The 20879-nt window shown below is 49.1% G+C and overlaps 6 protein-coding genes across 6 annotated transcripts; 4 read left to right on the top strand and 2 right to left on the bottom strand.

The window, feature by feature from the left end:
• Positions 1-292: 292 nt before the first annotated feature.
• On the top strand, positions 293-1439 carry N7457_000067 (slipin family protein; the record flags this gene model as incomplete). The annotated part of the gene is made up of 3 exons (XM_057171135.1): positions 293-464; positions 529-646; positions 707-1439. 3 exons carry the CDS (start codon positions 293-295, stop codon positions 1437-1439), a joined length of 1023 nt encoding a protein of 340 aa, XP_057035038.1.
• A 1356-nt stretch (positions 1440-2795) lies between these two features.
• On the top strand, positions 2796-3608 carry N7457_000066 (EGFR-like transmembrane domain-containing protein; the record flags this gene model as incomplete). Its single annotated transcript, XM_057171134.1, has 2 exons — positions 2796-3061; positions 3125-3608. 2 exons carry the CDS (start codon positions 2796-2798, stop codon positions 3606-3608), a joined length of 750 nt encoding a protein of 249 aa, XP_057035037.1.
• A 2180-nt stretch (positions 3609-5788) lies between these two features.
• N7457_000065 (uncharacterized protein) lies at positions 5789-7513 on the top strand (the record flags this gene model as incomplete). The annotated part of the gene is made up of 1 exon (XM_057171133.1): positions 5789-7513. The coding sequence occupies one exon, from the start codon at positions 5789-5791 to the stop codon at positions 7511-7513; it is 1725 nt and encodes a 574-aa protein (XP_057035036.1).
• A 715-nt stretch (positions 7514-8228) lies between these two features.
• Positions 8229-9799, bottom strand: N7457_000064 (uncharacterized protein; the record flags this gene model as incomplete). Its single annotated transcript, XM_057171132.1, has 2 exons — positions 8229-8320; positions 8386-9799. The coding sequence occupies 2 exons, from the start codon at positions 9797-9799 to the stop codon at positions 8229-8231; spliced, it is 1506 nt and encodes a 501-aa protein (XP_057035035.1).
• Positions 9800-14723: 4924 nt separating this feature from the next.
• N7457_000063 (threonine/serine exporter family protein) lies at positions 14724-17330 on the top strand (the record flags this gene model as incomplete). The annotated part of the gene is made up of 1 exon (XM_057171131.1): positions 14724-17330. One exon carries the CDS (start codon positions 14724-14726, stop codon positions 17328-17330), a length of 2607 nt encoding a protein of 868 aa, XP_057035034.1.
• Positions 17331-18622: 1292 nt separating this feature from the next.
• Positions 18623-20542, bottom strand: N7457_000062 (Mis12-Mtw1 family protein; the record flags this gene model as incomplete). The annotated part of the gene is made up of 5 exons (XM_057171130.1): positions 18623-19160; positions 19214-19382; positions 19445-19615; positions 19682-20254; positions 20332-20542. The coding sequence occupies 5 exons, from the start codon at positions 20540-20542 to the stop codon at positions 18623-18625; spliced, it is 1662 nt and encodes a 553-aa protein (XP_057035033.1).
• Positions 20543-20879: the final 337 nt, after the last annotated feature.

Here is a 20879-nt window from a genome sequence, read left to right as displayed (position 1 = left end):
AGTCACGACGGTCCCATCGGCTAGTCGGCAGCCTCTCCGCCAATCTGCAGTGCGCCCGAAAGACTCAGCCCTGGGGAGAGGCTTGGAATTAATCTCTAGGTCCAATCATATCGAATCCTGTACTAATTGCTGCAGATCAAAGAAAGAGCAGGGGTCCACTCCCTTGTGGAGAGGACGAAGCTCCCGTTGTTCACTTTGCATTTAAATCTCGTGATTTCCCCTCTCTTCTTGCCTTTGAGTTATCTCATTCAAACCATCTCACATCTTTAACACTCACTTGTCATATATCACCATGTCTGTAAACGGCGCAAGCACCAGCAAGGCTCCGGCCCAGGACCCTCGAGCACCTCCACCGCTGGTTAAGGTTCAACCAGCTCGGATGAACGATCTGCAGCCCAAGTACGCTGCGCGAATCCAACACGATGATGATAACCCCGATGCGCATGGCTGGTATGCTGGTTTCAGTGAGTTGTGCCAATTTTTCATATGCCTCGCGATTTTCACCCTAACCCATCTCCTCTCATATAGTCCACAGTCTGGGTGAATGTATCGGTTTCTTCGGAGCTATCCCCTGCTGCTTCTGCTGCCCCAACCCCTTCAAGCCTGTCGACCAGGGTGCCGTTGGTTTGATCTCACGATTCGGCCGGTAAGTGGACACCCTTTGATCCATGTCCTCGAACGTCAGGTACTGACATTGATTTTCTAGCTTCGAGCGCTCCGTCGACCCTGGTCTGGTCAAAGTCAACCCGCTCAGTGAACATATCACCACGGTGGATGTGATGATTCAAATCGTTGAGGTGCCTCGTCAGGTCTGCATGACCAAGGATAATGTCACCCTTAACCTGACCTCAGTCATCTACTACGAAGTAGTCTCCCCCCACAGGGCCGCTTTCGGTATCAGCAACGTGAGACAAGCTCTCATTGAACGTACCCAGACCACACTGCGCCATGTGATCGGCGCCCGGGTGTTGCAGGACGTCATCGAGCGCCGCGAGGAGATCGCTCAGTCGACATCGGAGATTATCGAGGAGGTCGCCTCCGGCTGGGGTGTGAAGGTCGAGTCGATGCTCATCAAAGACATCATCTTCAGCAGCGATCTGCAAGATTCACTCTCCATGGCTGCACAGTCTAAGCGTATCGGTGAAAGCAAGGTCATCGCGGCTCGTGCTGAGGTCGAGTCGGCCAAGTTGATGCGACAGGCCGCCGACATTCTGTCTTCCGCCCCCGCTATGCAAATCCGCTACCTTGAGGCAATGCAGGCCATGGCCAAGACTGCCAACAGCAAAGTCATCTTCTTGCCTGCCCCAGGCCAGACTGTGCAGACCCAGCTTAGTGCTGCCGAAAACGCAGGCGAAGGCCCCAGCAAGTACGGCATCACATCCCAAGGGGATGGCGGGCTCCAGCATGCAGTGAATGCCCGAGTTGTGGAAGACATCTAGACATGATCTAGATGCCTACGATGTGCACTTTCCTCTCCACTTTACTTAATTGATTTGGTCTTGCCTGCATGAAGATATGAAATTCCCCCTCGGTTTGTGATTTACCTTGCTTTCTTTCCCCTGGGAAATGCGGATGCAAAGCGTGTGGTTGTTCTTCAACAGCTCGTCTGTGTGCACTACCCGGGGGTTTTAGTTATTTCTGTTTTATGGCTGGATGCGATTGGATCTATGGCGATACCCACCTTCGTTTGCCGCTATTATGGCGATATTAATGTTCCCAGGACTGCTTTGGTGCTAATCACCAAGTCATTATAATGCAAATGTACTCTTTGTCGTTTACTCTCTTCTATCATCCCTAGGTCACCATACAGAGCATAACCCAGGCCAAACAGACGCAAGGATGAACGATAATATACCCCGCAGGACCGAATTGGGAGAAGCTGGATGCAGATCCGGAGTTATCTTTGATTTGACGTTCTGCAGGTGGGCAAGTGGACCCAGTGGAGAGCGCAAGGGGGATGTTTTTGAATTGAGAAGGATTAGCTGAATTGGTTTAGACTACTCCATACTCCGTACGGAGTAGTCAATTACGTCTGCACACCTGCAGCCTTATTTGCTGACATATTCTGTATCTCTTTCCTCCTTCCAAGGTTCTTTGTTTTGGACCCAAGCTCATCGCTGCCTACGTAGGTATGTTATATGTTGTAGGTGCATTATAGGTCCATTTTCTACCTACAATCATGCACCTGCCTAAGGAGGCATGCATGGAGTCGATATCTCAGAACGTGTTCCTGACGTGCGTGGCGCCCGCTGGCTTTCGCCTACAGCCCGAATACGCAGTGGGATCTCGGGGATATGCATTGTCTCGGGAATACGCATTGGAATCTCGGAGTATGCAGGAAATAGAGGCCCGAGACACTAGAACATTAGGGGAAATTGTCATGTACATCCTAGTCGTTTGATGTAGATTCACCACGGACTTCTATCAGGGCAATTGCAAGAAAGATCCTTCTATAATCTGGGATTTAGAGCCCTCGAGCCCACACCTATGCTCATTGTGGCTTGATGGACAAACATCCACAGATTGGAAACAGTGATCTAAATTAGCGTTAGCTCCCAGTGCCGAGGAGCTAGAATAAGTTATAAATCATTCAAACAGATCAGAATAAGCCCCCCTTTAGACGCGGGGGCTGAATTCACAGCATAGATTTTCGCTTTTCTGTCTCTTCTCCTATACCGAGTATCCTGTCTTCCCTAAAGAGCTACCCAGCAGATACTTGAATTATGACGTCCACTACAGCGCATTTGGCTGTAAGGCAAACGTCCGAGTCGGCAGAAACCCTTACCACTCTAGCCATGTCAAGCCTCTTCAATCCTCCTGCCTCATGCTCACAATCCTGGACATGGGAACCACCGGCTGCGAACCTCATCTTGCGTGGCCTCTTGATACAAAACGCCGTCGACAATGACCAGGCTGATACTGGCTGTTTCCCGTCGGGCTACAATCAATTCGGAAGAACTAAGCCATCTGTCATATATAGCCCAGGCTGGTGTCCAGTCGGATATACTGCGGCCAATCTAGTTGTCCACAACCCGGTTACCTCTGCGATATGTTGTCTCTTGTAAGTAGGGGGCGGAAGGACATTGTCTGGGATTTGACACGATTATTGACCTCAGCAATCTAGTGGGTTTAATTATTATACACAAACCAGAACCGACAATGTCATATTCGCTGGATGCACGAGCGGTCTGTCTGCTTCAGAAACTACCATTGTGACAGTTCGCGAAACCACCGGCGAGGCCACTCAGATCGTGGGGCCAATCACCATGTGGGCACAGCCAATTCAAGTTCAACTTCAGGAAAAAGACTCGAGCCTCTTTGTTACCTCCTCTCCAATCACAACAAGCGAAGCAATGACAGGTGCAACACCATCCACAGCAGATCCCAGCAGTCTATCTCTGTCCTCCGCGTCTAAGCCGACACCTACTGTGATCTTCACGGACCCAAGCCCCACAAAAACATCGAACAGCCCGCCGAGAGCAAGCTTTGCCGTAGGCGTAGGGGCCAGTCTTGGCACGGTGTCACTTATTGTCATTGCCGGGCTGGCATTTTGGTTCTATCGACGCCATCAGGCAAAGAAAAAGCTAGGCTTGACAGAAACAGATTAATTGTACCGTACATAGTGCCTCTGGTTTTCTTTGGATCTTTTGTTACAAACCATTGTACGCAAACTTGATGCACAGTTTTCTTTTTATTTCTTTTGATTGCCCGTGTTAGAAAATTTGAATTATACTCCTTTCTCGCGCAGCACTTAATCCTGTCACACTTCTGATTGAGATGAGATAGTGGAAAGGCTGAACTTATTTGTACAATCTGTGCGCATCGTCACTTCCATCGGAGTTCTTGGATACTCATATCACTAGTAATCTGAGATCTGTGCAATGCATTCATTCTAGGCTATTGAGCCCATGTCAGTACATGCCCTCTGCAAGATGGGCTCTAGATTCTGAGCACATGCTACTCATCCGCTGTATATATAGCTCAGCTCCAGAGCTAAAACATTGGATCATTACTTTTGGCTCTAACATTTGCTGATTGCCAATGCTTTTCCCTCTGCTCCATATTTCTCAATGTTCAGGTTGAACTACTCCGATATGCTCAACTGCAGTAGCTCTTCAGCCACAAAAATGAAGAAGGAACACATAATGTGAAAGCATAGCACCTCAAAAAGGACTCTATATGCTGTACTCCGTGAACCTTAGAACCACGCACACTAGACCTAAAAGGCACGCTAAACTCTTCACCACAAAGCACAATATAACAAACCTTGGAGATCGTCACAATGAGCTAATGAGTTCCGATCGAGGTTCTAGCTCAATAGCTAGCTAGCTAGCAAGTTCAAGTCGAATCATTGGCTCAAGTTGACGCCTTGGCATCAACAGCCAGCGCTTCCAGGGCCATTCTCAGGCGTTGAGGGCCGCCACATCGCGCCGCTAGTGCCAACAGCCAATGATTTGACTTGGGGTGTGATGGGATCACTTCAGGCCTGGGTGTGTTGCTTATTGGCTAACGGGGCGAACCAGTCATATTGCCCCAACAGCATCCTTCTGCATTGCTGTCAGCTGTGGTCAGGCAGAAGAAACCATTTTGCCTAAGATATATGTGATTTGAAATGCTTGAAATGCTTGACTTGCCCCTCATTGTCCAGAACAGCCCAACATAAAAAGAATACCATGTCAAACGTGAGGATCAGTTGGTCTTCCTCCTTCAAAGCGATTGTGCCTGAACAAGGGCGCTAGTACATTTTGGGCTCCATTGTTCGATTGCTGCCTGAGAGATCAGGCAGGGTCCCCGCCTGGGCCATCCACATCTTCAATCTCTCTCTTCTTCTTCCCTCATCAACCCTCCGTCTAATCTTCGATTCTTTCTTTTCCTTTCACTTCCCCTCTCTGCATTCCTTCTTTCTCAGCAGCTCTTCTCGTTTTATGGAAAACAACTCAAAAAGCATTTATCATCTTTGCAAATAAGTCCTTCCCGATTAGTTCCGCCCCTGAGGAAAAACGCTCGCGTTTTGGCCGAGACCCGAATCCATTTCGATCCCGCATTTCGGTTGCTTCGAGACACAAGCCATTTCTTTGGCTAGGTTCCTGAACTCGATTTCTTGGTTATTCGCATAGCCTTGGGTTGTTTGGTCGTGACCTTCACCTAGTGTTTCAGCCTTCAAGTCTCCAATATCCGGCATCGCGTCAACTACTCTCACTTTTTTCTTTTCCATTCGACTAGGATTTGCAGAGCATTTCCCCTCGGAAGTTTTATCTATTATTCAGGGTCTTGCTTCACGCGTGACTTTCCCCTAACAATACCCTCTTAATTGCTTTTTTCTCTCTTGCTCTTTCGAAGTGTCTGTCAACCAACCACCAACACTTCTGTTTCCTCGCGATATACTCGAGATTGCGACCTCAAAATCAGCACAGTCCTTGTACAGCTTGGTTCTATTGGCATTTGCCATCTTCGTTGCTAGCCGCTTGCTCGCTTTTGCATTTCTTCACTTGTGATCGGTACGCGTTGTTGCCTGACTATAACTGTGGGATGACACTGACGAGTTTTTGATTGCAGAAAACCCGACTCTCGCGTCTACGTTTTCTTTTTCAGTCGTTGAATATCGATCTTGCAGGCATATTTCGGCGCTTGTCCTTGCATAGACATCATAATTCCTTAATCGCCGGGAAGTGAGTCCAGCTTTGTGGTTGACCCCAAACGCTCACATCGAATCCGGACGTCCAAAGACACGACTTGCTCCGCTTGCATTCTATTGCACATACCTACAACCCGCCTCTCCCAATTGAATATGAGCATGGACGCTGGCGGTCTTGCTCAAATGGCTTACAATTCCTCCTTCAACAATGGCAGTTCCCTGGGTGTGCCGGGTTCTGGCTTCGCTTCGCGCGGCAAAGGCTCGCACATCAAACGTTTGAGTATGCCTCCCCAGGTTGCTACCATCGACGAGTCCCAGGCATCGGCCCCTCTCTCCACTCCGCGTACCAGTCGGTCTCATCTCTTGGCTGGACTACGTACTGCTCCCAAGTCCGCGACAATCCCCTCCGAGCACCAGCAGCGCAATGGAATGGAGGGCGCGCGATTCTCCGGGTATTCGACCCGAGGGACTGACCGGGTCCCGCGAACTGCGACCGGAACTGGATTCCCACAGCAGGCTTACACGAGCAACCACAACTCGAATCGCAACTCGCATCACAACCGCATGATGTACACTATGCCGGAGCAGGTGCTTGCGCCTCCGATGCTTGAAATGGCCGGCGGCGATATTCCCATCGATGAGAACATGTATGCCGAGTTGATGTCAACCAATCTGTTCCTTGCCGCGCAGCAGCAACGCCTGCAGCAGCAGTTGATCAGCGTCACCGCTGCGGCCCAGCAATTCCAAGGTCTCAATCTTGGCATGTCTCTTCCCCAGCAGCAACAGCTTCCTTCGCTTTCCATCCCCGGCATGGGATTCTATCAGCAACAGCTCCAGCAAGGCGTCCAGCCTATTGTGCAGCCGGTTCCTGGCCAACCGGGAATGTTCTGTGTCTACAATCCTCTGACTGGTCAACAAAGCTACATCATGGACAACAACTCCCAGGATGATCGTCAGCAACAGCTCTATCAGGATGTGCAGTCTCATCTTAGTCAACAAGTTCCTCAGTTCCGGGCAGAGATTTCCCCTCCTGCGGAGTCCGCGCACTCTACTATGCAGTTCCCGCAGCCGATCTCTCCTCCGGCTGGCAGCCCCTCCCCGCCGCACGATTCGTCTGTGAATGCTCTTCGCCGAGGTCACCGCAAGAATCCTTCGTTCAACCCGGCTATCAAGACGAGCATTGACACTACAAAGGCCAATGTCGGACCTGGACCTAGGTCTGCTGCCCTGCCACCGACACCGGCCACTGGAACATTTGGACCCGGTCAAGGTCGTGCTGGCGAGCATCCGATGCGTCAACCCCGTGGACCTCCTTCGCTTGAAGATCTCGTGTCCAAGCCCACATCAAAGCACGAAGGCAGCAAGAACTTCGCGACCCGCCAGCGACGTCGTGCCGTTCATAACCTTGTCCGTGCGGGGATCGAGCGTCGTGGTGATACGCGCAGTTTCGGATACCATAGTAGCGGAGGCACCAATACACCTGCAAGTGAAAAGGAGTTTACTTTCTCGGATGGCGATGATGCCACGGTGCGCAGCGGTGGTAGCCTCTCCAGCAAGCCTAGCCTAGGCAGTCTGCGAGCAGTTGCTAACGGCGCCATTGGCTCCGAGAGAAAGGAGAAATCTGGCCGAGACCGCAAGTCCCCGGACAGTCCCTTCAGTATTGCCACCCCGACTAGTGAAGACGGTGGCTATTTTGGTTCGAAGTTTGTTGATGCTCGAGGGGATTATGCTCCCTCGCCTAGTGCCAGTGGCACCTCGTCGCCCTCAGTGGCGGCCGTTGTTGCTGGCCAGGGGCCGGCAGCCCAGGCACCAGAACGGCGCAAGACGCCAATGCTGGTCCTGTCTAGCGCTGAAAAACGCAAGACCCCCTTCATGTAATGCCGAACATCACGCGACAGCGACGTATGACTTTTTGTCTTCTTTTCTTTTTGCCAATTGGGTTGGCTTTTCTGGCTTTCTTGCCTATCAGACCCTTCTTCAAAGGCCTCGATAGTATCTAACCCTCTGCCACTCCTTCTCTCATTATTACTCTATTGCTGGCAATTCATGCCAAGATTATGTTTTCGTGACGAAAGACCTTGATCGGTCCGAAATGACTTATTCTTACTTTCTTTCTTGCTTCGCTCAATTTCTTCCACTATGTTCTATCCTTGTGTTTCCTAGCTTTATCACAGCCCAAGCTGTGCAGACTGGCTTTACTTTCTTGGCTAAGACATGATGAGCTTGAGATTGAAAGGGAGACCTGCTACAGCAATCTTGTCTTCTCTCTTTTTCTCCTCTTGGCTTCTGATGTACATCTGGTTATGTACAGACAGCTCTCCCCGGTGCATTCTCCAAGTCCAGATCACCATGGTGAATACATATCTTGGCAGCAACTGTCTGATTTTCAAGTACCTTTCTTGTATTTGGTTATGTTGATCATACTCCATGAACAGTGTCAGCACATAAGTAGCTCTAAATTCAACAGATTCTTTTATTCAGAACATGCCATTCTGATACATGTGGATCCCCCGAGTATATCGCCGCATTCTTCCCATCCACCCAATGGGAGAAAGTAGAGTTGATTTACACCAGCTGAATTCTTTCAGGTGCATTACCAGGACTGTGGATCATCCGGGCTTTGGAACGTAGCCATTCCCATATAACTTCTGGCGGGAGTCCACTCGATCTCCAGAGTGCCATAGTCTTTTCAAGAAAAGTACTCATAGACACCAATACCACTCCCGCGACATTCATGCCTTGATTCTTACAACTCTTCGCCAGGGTGGTCAGCATGTTACCCGTATTTTTCAGAGTACCTCCTGCAATACTGGCGAGGCTCTCTATTGCCTCCAGATCTTTCTGCAACTGCGTCTTCAAGTTTCGATATTCTTCCCGAATGATTGGGTGAGGATTAGACTCCAGATCGCCGTGGTCATTTATAATATCATTGAGGTCTTGCAGGTGCTTTTTCAAGATTTTTTGCGAGTCCTTGAGTCTTTGTGTCTCTTCTCGCAGCTCCGGGTCGTCGTCACGAAACGTACGCTGTTTCTGTCGAATGTCGGGGATTACGATTTCCCGGAGGAAGTCACGGCGTTCAATCAAGGTATCGCGAGCTTGTCTCAACTTCTCGGTTTCACTGCCGGTAAAGGCATTGGGGCTGCTGACTGCGCCTTTTATGTACCGATCCACAATATCCCCCGGAATTTTGAGAGGAAACCGAGCAACAATATCGGGAGAAATCGAGAGTAACAATTCCCTCGCGCATGTGGCTGCTGCCAGCGCAGCGTATGAATGCCAATCGTCGTTCTTGTGCTCGTCTGCGTAGTCTGAAATTCCCCGGATGGGAAGACAAGGCATGATGTCCATGATTCCGTCGGCTTCCATTTCAAAGCAAAGGATCTTCTCCCTTCTGGCGACCGTATCGCGCATTTGTGCATTCTTCATGACCACGTCATCCGACCCAATAGCCCCTTGGAATACCCTGACCGGCTCTCCATGGCGTCTGCCGCGCGAAGAAAGCTTCTCTGGCAGCTCCGATTGAGCCTGCAGGCAGTCACATACTGACTCTGTATGGGCGAAGCCCGTCTCATAAAGACGGTCCTTGGTCGGTCGAGAAAATTCAGCTCCATGCTCGGCTTCCGAGGCGATACCTTCGATCGACTTGGACAGAAGCAGCCCGTCGGGGGACCAAAAGCGTTGGTCAAAGAATGTGATCACTTCTAAAAGCTCTCTTGGTGGTACTTTGGTCAACCCAGTTCGTTCGAATCCATGCTGGGTCCATTTTCCAGTGTTCCAAGGGATGACCTGAGTTCCGAGAACCACGTCGCCGAGACGAACATCCTCCTTTGGCGAGGGTGCTCCTCCAGCGATTCCTACGATAAGAACAAATCTCATCCTCGGAAAGCTGCTTCGCATGTCGTGCGCGATTTTAGATGCGCGGATTCGACCGTGCCATCCCGATGGAGGGGTATTGATAACAACGTAATGCTCCCCAACTCGACCGTGAATATAGTGGGTTTGATCTCCCTCCCCGCGGGCCAGGGCAACGTTGTCATAGATTTCATCCAGACTTGCTCGTGCCGCTCGATACTCCTTCTGGAGCACGCATATCCAGCCGATCGTGAAATCTATATGCAAAGGAGACCGTTTGAGAGGTGGCGGTGGTTTGGTTTCTGAAGCCATATCTATAGGCTAAACATAAGCAATTGGTTTTGGTGGTCAAACGATTGGTTGAAAGATGTAGGACGTTCGTAAAGAAACAGCTGTCCGCAGGACTCAGGTCGGAGTGGGCGATTAAAATCTAAGAGATGGAAGTGAAGTTCCGCACAGTTTACATACGTTAATGACCTGGCTACACTGGGGGCCAGAATGCCTGTCTATGCATCAATAGCCGATAGCGTCCGGCCATATGGAGATCTGCCTTTCTGTATGTTTGCCCGGGTGCGCAGTAGCTGCGCCTCGCGATATCCGAGGCTTAGTATACTTTTCCCCGTCCTACTTCTCATCCTAATAGGACCAAAGCCCCAGATTTCCTTGGCAGGGGTCAAAGCCACATAAAGCACCCATTTTAATGTCGTTGACTATTTTGGTCGTTCTGGGAGTCAACTTTCTTGATCTTACAGAGCAATCACGCTACGATTGCTCGTCATCTTCTTGCAGTGGGAGGTCATACGTTGGTGACCTAGTATACTGACACTTGGTAAACTTGTGGGTACTAGCATATGAGCGCCTAGGAAGTCCCATCAGACTATATTTACGGAGTACTCCGTACTCTGTCACGAACGAGCTCTTTTCTGACTGCTATTTATAGCTCATTTCTGGGAAATGAGGGGGCCGTAAATTACGCCATAGGTGGCTAGATCGTCTAGTAGAGTACGGAGTACGGAGTATGTAGAGTCATTTTAGAGATGCCTACGGAGTAGGACACTAGAACTTAACTCGTATTCCCATGACCAACCGGAAGGTACTCCGTACTCCGTAGTAAGAGCGATAGTTCATAAAACAAAGCACTGCGAATGGCCTAGTAGATGCCTCAAAATGCCTTATTGGTGCTTTATTTTAAACAGGCAGAAATTGAAATGCTTGAATTAAAATGACATGTGTCTTATCTTGGAAGCAAAGTACCCAAAGTGCCCAAGTCCAATAAAATGAAGCTATTCCCACCATACAAAATATTACGAACCCCCCCCCCCCCCCCCCGACCTGGCAATGAATGCATTTTTATTTGACAATACTCCCTTCTCTTCTCTCTCTCCTCCTTCACCTCTTACCTTAAGGTAAACCTCCGTCCTCCGTCCAGCTCAAGAATGGTCCGAATAGCTTCATTGGTGGTTGTTTGTTGGAGAAAATCGAGTATCTCGGCTTTATAAGGCTCGATATCGATGTAGGCTGGCATTTCTGCGCTACGACGATGCTTGGAGATGACAATAGCTTCGGGGCGATGATAATGATGATAATGATGACGGGAATAGCTTCATTTGCAATACACTGTATAGAGCGGTAAAAAAAAGACGGTCTAGAAACAGGCATAATTACGGCATCAACTAGGCCAAAAAGTCCATTGGGACATTGGCCGTTATTCCCCTTCGCAGGGGCGCACCAAAACGAAATGGAAAAAAGTCATCTCCGGCCGTTAATATTCTGGTATATATGTGGTCTCATGGTTACAAAGCCGGGTTGTATCCTAATTATCATGGAGGGTGGCTCCGAGCTCGGATTAGCTGAAGACATATATTTACGCTTTACACTCTTCTTCTCTTCAAAACGGGATATAAGGACTCGGCTTGTCTCCTGAATTACTTGTGAAGTGATACCATAAGCGTTTGCCGAACTGCCTTGGATGAAGGATGAAATGGGCAAATCATCAAAATGTAAGCAATGTGAGCCCTATATGGCTGGAATTGAAAATTCTAGTTACTTTGTTACTCTCGGACGAAGCCAACAGAGCTTATTCTCCGTCTACACCATTGAGGTATGAATCATTTGTTGGGCTGTAGAATCCAGCCCAATTGTCCCGCATGCGTGTAAAGCGCTCCGTAGCTGTCCGATTACCTGCCAGCATCAGATAGATCTCGGTATTTTCGACGTCGAGCTTGGAATGTAACCATATGTGAATATTCAGGGATATACCTAGGTATCTCTGTAAATTCATAGTTGCTTGCTTGCTTGGCTTTTTTTGGGGGTGGATCTTTTGAGGTCTACATCATATATCGCGAACCATGGTACTACCACGGGCCTTAAAACCTTGGTGCAAACTCTAAGTTAACAGGATGTTTGCTTGCGCATATGAACTTATCGACGTTAATTGATAGATCTTGACAGGAGAAATGATGTTACAAAAACCTCGAAAAAGGGACCTAGCGTAGGTTATCATATACTGGTTGCAATCTCAAGCCGAAGAGGTTTGCCGTAAATAGACCCAAGATATTCTGATAGCTTCTAATTTGAAGTAAAACGAGTTTCCAAATCGACAATGGGTAGGCACTTTTAGATCATGTAATACTCGCTCTTGGACTATACAAGGAGAACCCAACCTGCTTAGTTCGAATCTGTCCTTACCCGAGGATAGAGCAGCCGAACCTCCGTGACACATGCGTCTCACGCAGAAAATATATAGTACCCAAATCAGCTCTGCAGTCCAAGCTTAAGTATTGGTCCCTGCGTCTTTGCAGGTCACACCATCATCTCCGGTACGGCTGGTCGGGGGAGAGCGCCGTGTGACTGAAGAAGAGAGAGAGAGGGTGGCACGGATGGTTGTGCGGTCGCATTGTTGCATGAGAATATGGGATAGGTGTGGAAGAAAGCATATAACTCAGGTTTGTGGGTATGGAAAATATGATATATCAATCCGATCCGGGAAGAGAATAGATCATGCCTGGTATACTTTACGTTCGATAATGGAGATACCGTGGAATAGACTCCCCTGGTGCCAGCTGATCCACTCAACGGCACCAGGAGCTACTTTGGAAAATATCCAATCGAAAGGACCGTGAGATTGCCACACCCGAGAGCGACACTGGGCCCTGTTTTAACCCCCTGACTGCTGACCATGACTAGGACGCATCCAGGACCAGTCAGCAGCCACATCTGCAAGGTTAAATCATCAAAGCTCCCTCAATGTAGGTTTGAGGTAGCAGACCTTGGGCTATTTTCATTGCCTATATAAGAAATATACATCATTTTGTAGCACAATGGCGAGTGACGAATAGATAGTGGACATGTTCGTTGACATCATGAAAGGGGGCATTTCGAGCATTCAAAAGTGCATGTGTGCTTGTTACACTTTTCCGAGGTCACTACACATGGCTCTATAATTGAACGACACACGAACAGAGAAGAAGAGGGAGAAAGAGAGAGGGAAAAGAGATACGCTTCCAGATATTGGTGCGACCTTTTCATCTGTGGTACCCTGTACATTGCCGTGACAGACCAGAAACCTTCAACAGCCCCACTGGGGTTTGAACACCGAGTCAGGTCTCGGAAGTCTGTCGGTGGTCAATCAAAAGTATGGGTACTCACTTACTTCGTAGTGGAGAACATGTCGGAAGGGATGTAGATGGCAATCAAGTCCATAGGATTCCTCCTAAAAGTGTGATGACATCTTCAGGGCTCGACAATTGATGTAGACCTGCAGTACGTAGGTGGAGAATAAGGGAGATTGTGATCTCTACGTAGTTTCTGACTTGATTGATCGAAGTTAGGGAGTACCAGGAAGCATGTGTCTCGCATGACACAACTGTTTCGCCTGTCGGGTGATTCGATTCCCCATGATGTCAAAGAGGCACAAGGGATGACTTGGACTGGTTCACCATCGCATCTCACAGGTCAATATAAGAACAGAAAAGGAAAAAAGCCCTGAAGAGAATACCACGCCTTAGTCAACATGGGAAGACAAATTCACGCTAAAAAGAAGGGTTGCTCCACTGATCTACCTTGACCTTCGATTGTGAAGATCCTTCTTCATCTCCCGTTACCCACACACCCCTTGGGCCTGACGCGGCCATGAGATTCTGTTTTTGACTCTGCGGACTTGTGGGACCTCATGGGCTTGTGAAACCCCTGGTCTCTTTCACAATGAGCTCGGGCCCCTGTCTCTCTCTCTTTTGGGGTGATTTTCTGCACGGCCAACGGTCGAGATCTGATGGGTTGGGAATATACGATCCAGAACGTCAGCTGTGATGAAAATCAAATCCCTTTCTGGTCTGAAAATTGGGTCTTCTTCAAATGATGTGCTAATCTCCCGCGATATACCCGCCAAAGGAGATATCAGATACCTACAATATTCACCATTACAGCTGTCAGTTCCCTGACTCGGCTATTGCTCCACACTTGCAATCGAGATCGCCAGCTGATTGACCATCGTGGCAAACTTGTGAGCTCCTGGCAAGGGTATAGCCGGCTACACGGCAACATCATGGCCCAGGAAAAACCACCCCCCTCAATGCAGTCTCATTGGGCCTCTGACTGTTCTTGATATGGCCCGTGTGCTGCCCAATAAAGTAGAAAAGTCTTTTTTCTTTTTGTTTTATCTCAGTCCTGCCTCTAACCGACAAGACGCTCGTAAATATAGAAAGTCCTGCATCTCCGACTTGGGTCCACTGCCTCTTTTATATTGATTTACCTTGCCTGATCTCTTCCCCCCCCCCCTGCCTCTTCCTCCGAGGTTGCAGATGTCGTTATTTTCCGATATAATAACTGGTATCTAATTATGTATCTGTGACATAATTCTCGTTGCTGGTAGGACTTCCTCCGATCCCAATCCCCCTTCCGGAGAAGCTCTAGAGCTGGCGTGCAGGTTCGTGCTAGTTCTTTTTTTTTTTGGATTTCGCGTCAGTGTCTCTTCCTGCTTTATGTCTCTTCATTGAGCGAGGTAAGCTCATGACGTGTTTGGTTGCCAAAGCTCCTAAAGTCTCCGGGGACAAGAGTGCTCCCCATGTTCTTCAACATAGCTGACCGTTGCCGGGGTACAGTTGATCTCGGGACCAACTGTGCACATGAACTGCACTACCCGCGTTTCTCTCTACAAGCTCGGTTGCCCAAGAGGTCTGTGGGCTCTACTGAGTAACAAAGAAGTAGATGTCATTTCAAGGGAAAGGATTACACCAACATGGCGGGAGGTTATTTTGACCTTCCGATCTCCCGCAGCGGCTCTGATGAAAGATCATCAAGCCTATCGAGGTCGCGTTCCTTTGCATCACCGCGGTCCAGTGATAGCTTTCAAGGACAACCCGTGTCTCAGACGTGGAGACAAAGTGACGCAAGTGCAGAGGAAAAGCATCGGAATGTAGGCATTCTGAAAAGCACGAATCGCACGAAGCTTACGGCTAACGAACTTAAGCCTAGAGAACAGAGTGGGCATACGGTCGAATTCCGACTGGACCAAAGGGGCACCGAGCTGCCGCAAAGACCATTACCCACTGCCAACATTCCTGGCTTCCAGGAAAAGGTCTCCTTAAGCTCCCAGTCGGCAACGCTAGTGGAAGATAATCCCTCTAGCGCATCAGTTGAGGTAGCCGGTCTGACGATCAACACCAGAAATAGCTCTCCGGGCAGTCTAGGGGAGTATCAGCTTGATAAGGGTACGAATGACAAGGGGCAAGCCATCTGTTTCGCACATGCGAGGGCCCAGAAACTCGCATCCCTTCTCAATTATTCACAGAAATCCCCGAGGCAAAATCCACGCTGCAGCCTAGTGTCATCCATTACCCCCACTCCCACTGAAGTGGTGTACCCACTTGAAGATGGGGATGGATTTCCTATAATCAGTTTCTCCGAGAAACAACAACTCTTTGACGACTTAGACGAACATGAAGCGGAATTCCTAGATCAAGAATCAACAAACCGCACATCTGAAGCCCATTATCTAGTGCATCAAATGTCACCTCGTGACCTGAACTTTTTGACTCGCCTTCGTTCTCCTTCTCCCAACTTACAATCTGGCGACCAAGAGACTTTAAGCGAGGAAAGGGACTCATACGAATCCTCTGAGCGACCGACGCATTACCGCAGGGGCATCCTTTCATCGCTACTCAAACTTTACGACCAACCTCACTCTCGCCATAGTCGAGATCGGGGGCGGTATGGCCACTTTCGAAAGAGCAGCTTTTCCGAGTTCAGTGGACGTGGCCTGTCCCCGGACTCTGTTTGGAAACCGCAAAGGAAGTGGTACGATAAATCTTCTGCTCGTTCCAGTATTTCCGTAGCTGGCTCATCCCGGCACTCCGGATCTCCTGCTATGCTCACACGCTCCCGCAGCAGTGGTGCTGCCATTCCGAGTTTGGATAGCCGCTCACGTCCTAAGCGTCAGTTCGAAGATGAACTTCATATCACTGTTCATATTGCCGACCTTCTGGCTCGACAACGGTATTTGATCCGGCTTTGTCGTGCTTTGATGAAGTATGGAGCTCCAACACATCGTTTGGAGGAATATATGCGCATGACAGCTCGTGTCATCCAAATCGATGGCCAATTCTTGTATATACCCGGCTGCATGATCATCTCCTTTGACGATGCCTCTACACACACAACGGAGGTGAAAGTCGTCCGGTCCATTCAAGGTATTGACCTGGGCAAGTTGGCCGACGTGCATGAAATCTATAAAGAGGTGATTCACGATGTCACTGGAGTTGAAGAGGCAATACAGCAGCTCGATGAAGTTATGAAAAAGCCGAGCAAATTCCACACTTTGTTTCTCATCTTTGTCCACGGCTGTGCCAGTGCGTCCGTTGGGCCCTTCGCCTTCAATGCCCGACCGGTTGATATCCCAGTCGCATTTTTGCTGGGGTGCCTCCTCGGCGTGTTGCAACTGATCTTGTCAACCAAATCAAGCTTATACTCAAATGTGTTCGAGATTTCCGCTGCAGTACTGACGTCGTTTCTGGCCCGTGCCTTTGGGAGTATCAAGTTTGAAGGCGAACCTTTGTTCTGCTTTTCTGCTCTCGCACAATCATCCATCGCCCTCATCCTGCCAGGTTATACCGTACTATGTGCTAGTCTGGAGCTTCAGTCACGCAGTATAGTTGCAGGGTCTGTTCGAATGGTCTATGCTATTATATACTCGCTATTCCTCGGGTTTGGCATTACCATCGGGACTGCCGTGTACGGACTCCTCGACTCCCAGGCCACAACAGCGTACACCTGTCCTGCCAGTCCCATCCACAACGAATATCTGCAGCGGTTCCCGTTCGTGATTGTATTCACTGTGTGTCTGGCGATTGTCAACCGTGCCAAGTGGAAGCAAATGCCAATCATGATGCTGATCTCTCTGGCCGGATATGTGACCAACTACTTCAGCGCCAAGCGCCTGTACTCCAATACTCAGGTATCCAATGCCTTGGGCGCGTTTGTCATTGGCGTAATGGGCAATTTCTATAGCCGACTCCGCCATGGAGTTGCCGCTGCAGCAATGCTGCCCGCAATATTTGTCCTTGTTCCGTCTGGCCTTGCAGCTAGTGGTTCTTTAATATCAGGCATCACTTCTGCAGAGGAAATGACTCGGTCTCCAAGTGCGGTCGTCAACAATGGAACACAGGGATTCGTCGATGCGGCAAAAAACCTGTCAACCGACGAGGCGAGAGACCAGAGCTACGGAGTGGCTTTTGATATAGGATATGGAATGGTCCAAGTCGCCATTGGCACGACGGTTGGTCTTTTTCTAGCTGCTTTAGTGGTCTATCCGCTAGGCAAGAAACGAAGCGGTCTCTTTAGCTTCTAAGCTATGGAGCCTCTGACTACATCCATTTATCCCCCCATAAGGGTTAATGGCCTGTTTTTCCGCCTACTTCTGTCTTATTCCTCATATTCGTCATCAAAATGTCTTGGAAGTTTACAAGTGTGAGCCCTATTTTCGATGAATGGATCTTTCTTGGCTTGCTGCATTTATTGACAGTTTCCCGTTTTACGAGCATTGCATATGCAAAGGAAATTGGATTCTTTGCTGCTGCTTCTGCCTCCTCGTCAATCAACCCTATATTGACTCACTATCCCGACCGTCTCCCGTCTCCCATCTCGAGACATATAGAAGCTACGATTCTCACGAGTCATGATCAAACCTACCTCAGCCCTTCTTTTTGTGTGTTTTTCTATGCTCCTGATTCTTCATTCCAGGTGTCATTACTGGATATGGAGGCCGAAGAACAGGACTGTCTTGTCTAGTGATTGTCTTCCCTATATCTACTTGTCCTTGCTTGCTGTTTGTGTGTGTGTATGTGTATCTCAGCGAAATCTCAAAAGAATCTGTTCACGAAGCGGCATTATCATTCATATTCGTATATTGCTGCCAGCAGCGTCTTTTATACTTGATTTGTCTTGGCTGGCTTTACATACTCCGTCACCTCTGAGAGACCTCGGCTCTATCAGCTTGTTATTTTAGCGCGAAATCAATAACATGATTTATTACAATCAAGACAATCAACTCAACTCCTATTGGATACTTAATAGATTCATATGTATGCATGTAAACCCACTGCAAGGGGGACTATGTATGCAGCCGGCTGGCATTAGCCCTAAATCTTGAAATCCTGGGCATCCAACCGGGCCCCGCAGGAGCATCGAGGCGAAAGTCGACCTCTTGATTGTTATTACCTTGACGTCCTTAAACCAACAAATTTGATTTAATCATGGATAGCATGCATTGAGCATCATTTAACTACCTATTTACCCCCCCCCCAATTCAACTTCATGTTCATTCCAGGCTCGCCTGGGCAGATCCAATGCACCTCGTGGAGCATCGGATCTCAGAGAAACGCAAATCCAAACCCCAAACGCCGAGCTTCTCAAATGATTCGAATGCCATGCCATACCGGCCCCGTAAATGCGCCATTTCCCCAGCTCATGATACCAGGCTGGGGTTCGTCAAGATCATCGCTATGAATTCGTTCGTGAACCCCCACAATTAGATCAGGGGGAACAAAATGGGGTGATCACAAAGGGCGCTTCGCCATAAAACAGATTATTGAAAATATACGAAGAAGAGGTCCCTCGGGAAACGAGGTTGGATGGTAGTTTCTATCGTCTTTCGACCCGACTAAGTGCTCCTAGAATGAGACCCAGATCTTCCTTCATTCTCACTGGTGGTGGATTTTCATCACGACTACCTTCGATTGCGAGGCGATTTTGGGTGTTTTGAGCATCGCGCTCTTCCAGACGTTGTGAGCAAATGCGCAGTATTCGGGATGAAACGGTGTCTGCGGAGGTGCGGTATAGCTCGATATCATGCACACCAGCTGCGAAGGCATCGAGCGTCGGTGCTAGCCCAGATGTGATGCGAGATAATTGAGCAGAGACAGCAGATGGAGAAATAGGTGGACGGGTTGTAGATGGGGTGGAGGAATCTCCTTCTGATGGTTGAGTCGGAGGATTGAGAGATTTCAGTATGACTTGTTGAGAGGGGTCTAGGAGAGAGGGATCGATGTCTTCATGTGATGGTTGTTTATGTGAGGATTGTTTAGGCGCGTGTTGGTCGTTGGATTGCGGTTGTGCTTTGAGAGTTGGGATCGCTGGCTGTCGAAGAAGTGCATTCAGGGATTGCCTTTCTTTTTGTAATCTGAGAGTTCATTAGCCCCATGCCCTCGTGACAGCTCTCGGCGGTATACTTACTTCTGTATATGCTCCTCCAACTCCTTGATCTTGTCTGTATTTTGCACGTTTCGCGGGTTCGGCTTCTTGACGACCACAGCTGGAGGGTTCAAATCTTCGCGACTGAACCAGTTGGAAAGATCCGAGTTGCTTGAGAATTCCCGAAGAATTTCTTCTTGAATTACACGAGCTGTAAAATGTCAGACTGAGCTCCCTCTCACAATCTCACACAAGCCAATAATCCCCACTTACCTGCTAAACGCGCACTTTGATCATCGGAATTTGAGCCTCCTGAGGGCTTCTCTCCTATTGCACGAGTCGCACACCAAATCAATAGTTGTCGCATCCTTCGGGGCTCTGGAAGCCCGTCATCGGCGATGTGTTTGTAGAAATCTGCTGTGCCGACCTCTCGGTGGGGTAATGCTAAACAGGAAAGAGAACAAGAATCAGTATTTGGCCTTTACAGCCTGGTCAGACCAAGGAACATACCATTTGATGTCCCTGAATCAATCAAAGAACTGGCCCTTCGTCCTCGCATGCCTAAGCTGCTCCGCCGTCGCCCTCTATCGCCTTTATCACCCTTTCCGCCCCGAAATTCTTTATTGCGCTGGATCACCGGAGTATCAGCGACCGGCAGTGCCACTTTTGTACCTGCTGGTGGTTGGACCGGGGATTTATATGCATTTGACTCCGGCACTGGCAATTGCGACTTAGTCTTTGGTGGTCGTCCTGCTTTCTTCGACTTCTTCATTTCGGGCTGGTGCTCTGGACTGTCGCGTTTCCGTGATGAGCGCATCGTGTTTGTTGTTTGAATTTCTTGTTCTATGTGCGTTGTCTTTGCAGTTCCCCTCGTTGGTCTCCTAGTTGGAAGCTCCACGCTTTTCCCTTGTGCTGGTACCTCACTTGGGGTCGTCTCATTCCCCGTTTGATTTTTCCGTGGTCGTCCTCTCTTCGGTGTTGATTTGGGAGGCGCATTCTCTGGAATCGATTCGATTGATGGCCTGGACTTCTTTGACGGTAGCAGAGAGAATTGAAATCCTTCCGCATCTTCCTCATAGACTACTGAGGACAAAAATTAGAATATCTCCCTTCTTTTCCGGTCGTCGCGCAGCAACTTTCACTCCCGGTAAGGTACTCACCAGCTGGTCGCTTCCCTAGCTTTTTTGTGCTTTCTTCGAGCTCTTGTTTACTTGCGCTGAGTCGCGTTGTCTTCCTTTGCTTGCCCTTTCCGGTTCCTCCGGACACGGTCGCGGAGCGCGATTGTGACTGCGGAGCAGCCATTGTCACCGTCCTCAGTGGTTCGCGACGCTTTGTCTTGGTCGTTGTGGTCGCCAGGACCGTGGTTGTCATGTCAAGAGGGGTTCACGCGGGGCTATTAGGATCGGAGGCGAGCGTAGGGGTAGCGAAATCAACCCCACTGTTCCGATATTGATGCGTCGCTCCGTGATATCTTGTTTTCTAGTCAAATACCCCTGGTTGAAAACGCTTCGTAGAGAGACAAGTGCGCCACCCGTGTGCATACGAATACCGGAAGGTGCTTAATCCCGTTAAGCAATTGAGATAGCTGGACTTGGTATTGACAAACAAGGCAATTCGTAGGTCGTTAGGTATTCGACGTGTATATGGTTGTGGCACAGTTGAGTTGGGATCGGGTCGGTCGGCTTGCGGGCAGAATGTTAGGCGCGGG

This window comes from Penicillium paradoxum (genome assembly GCF_028828445.1).
Source record: "Penicillium paradoxum strain IBT 22861 chromosome Unknown utg000002l_segment0_segment0, whole genome shotgun sequence".
NCBI classification, from domain to species: domain Eukaryota; kingdom Fungi; phylum Ascomycota; class Eurotiomycetes; order Eurotiales; family Aspergillaceae; genus Penicillium; species Penicillium paradoxum.
Note: the sequence above shows the minus strand (reverse complement) of the source record. Positions and strands in the feature narration are given on the sequence as shown.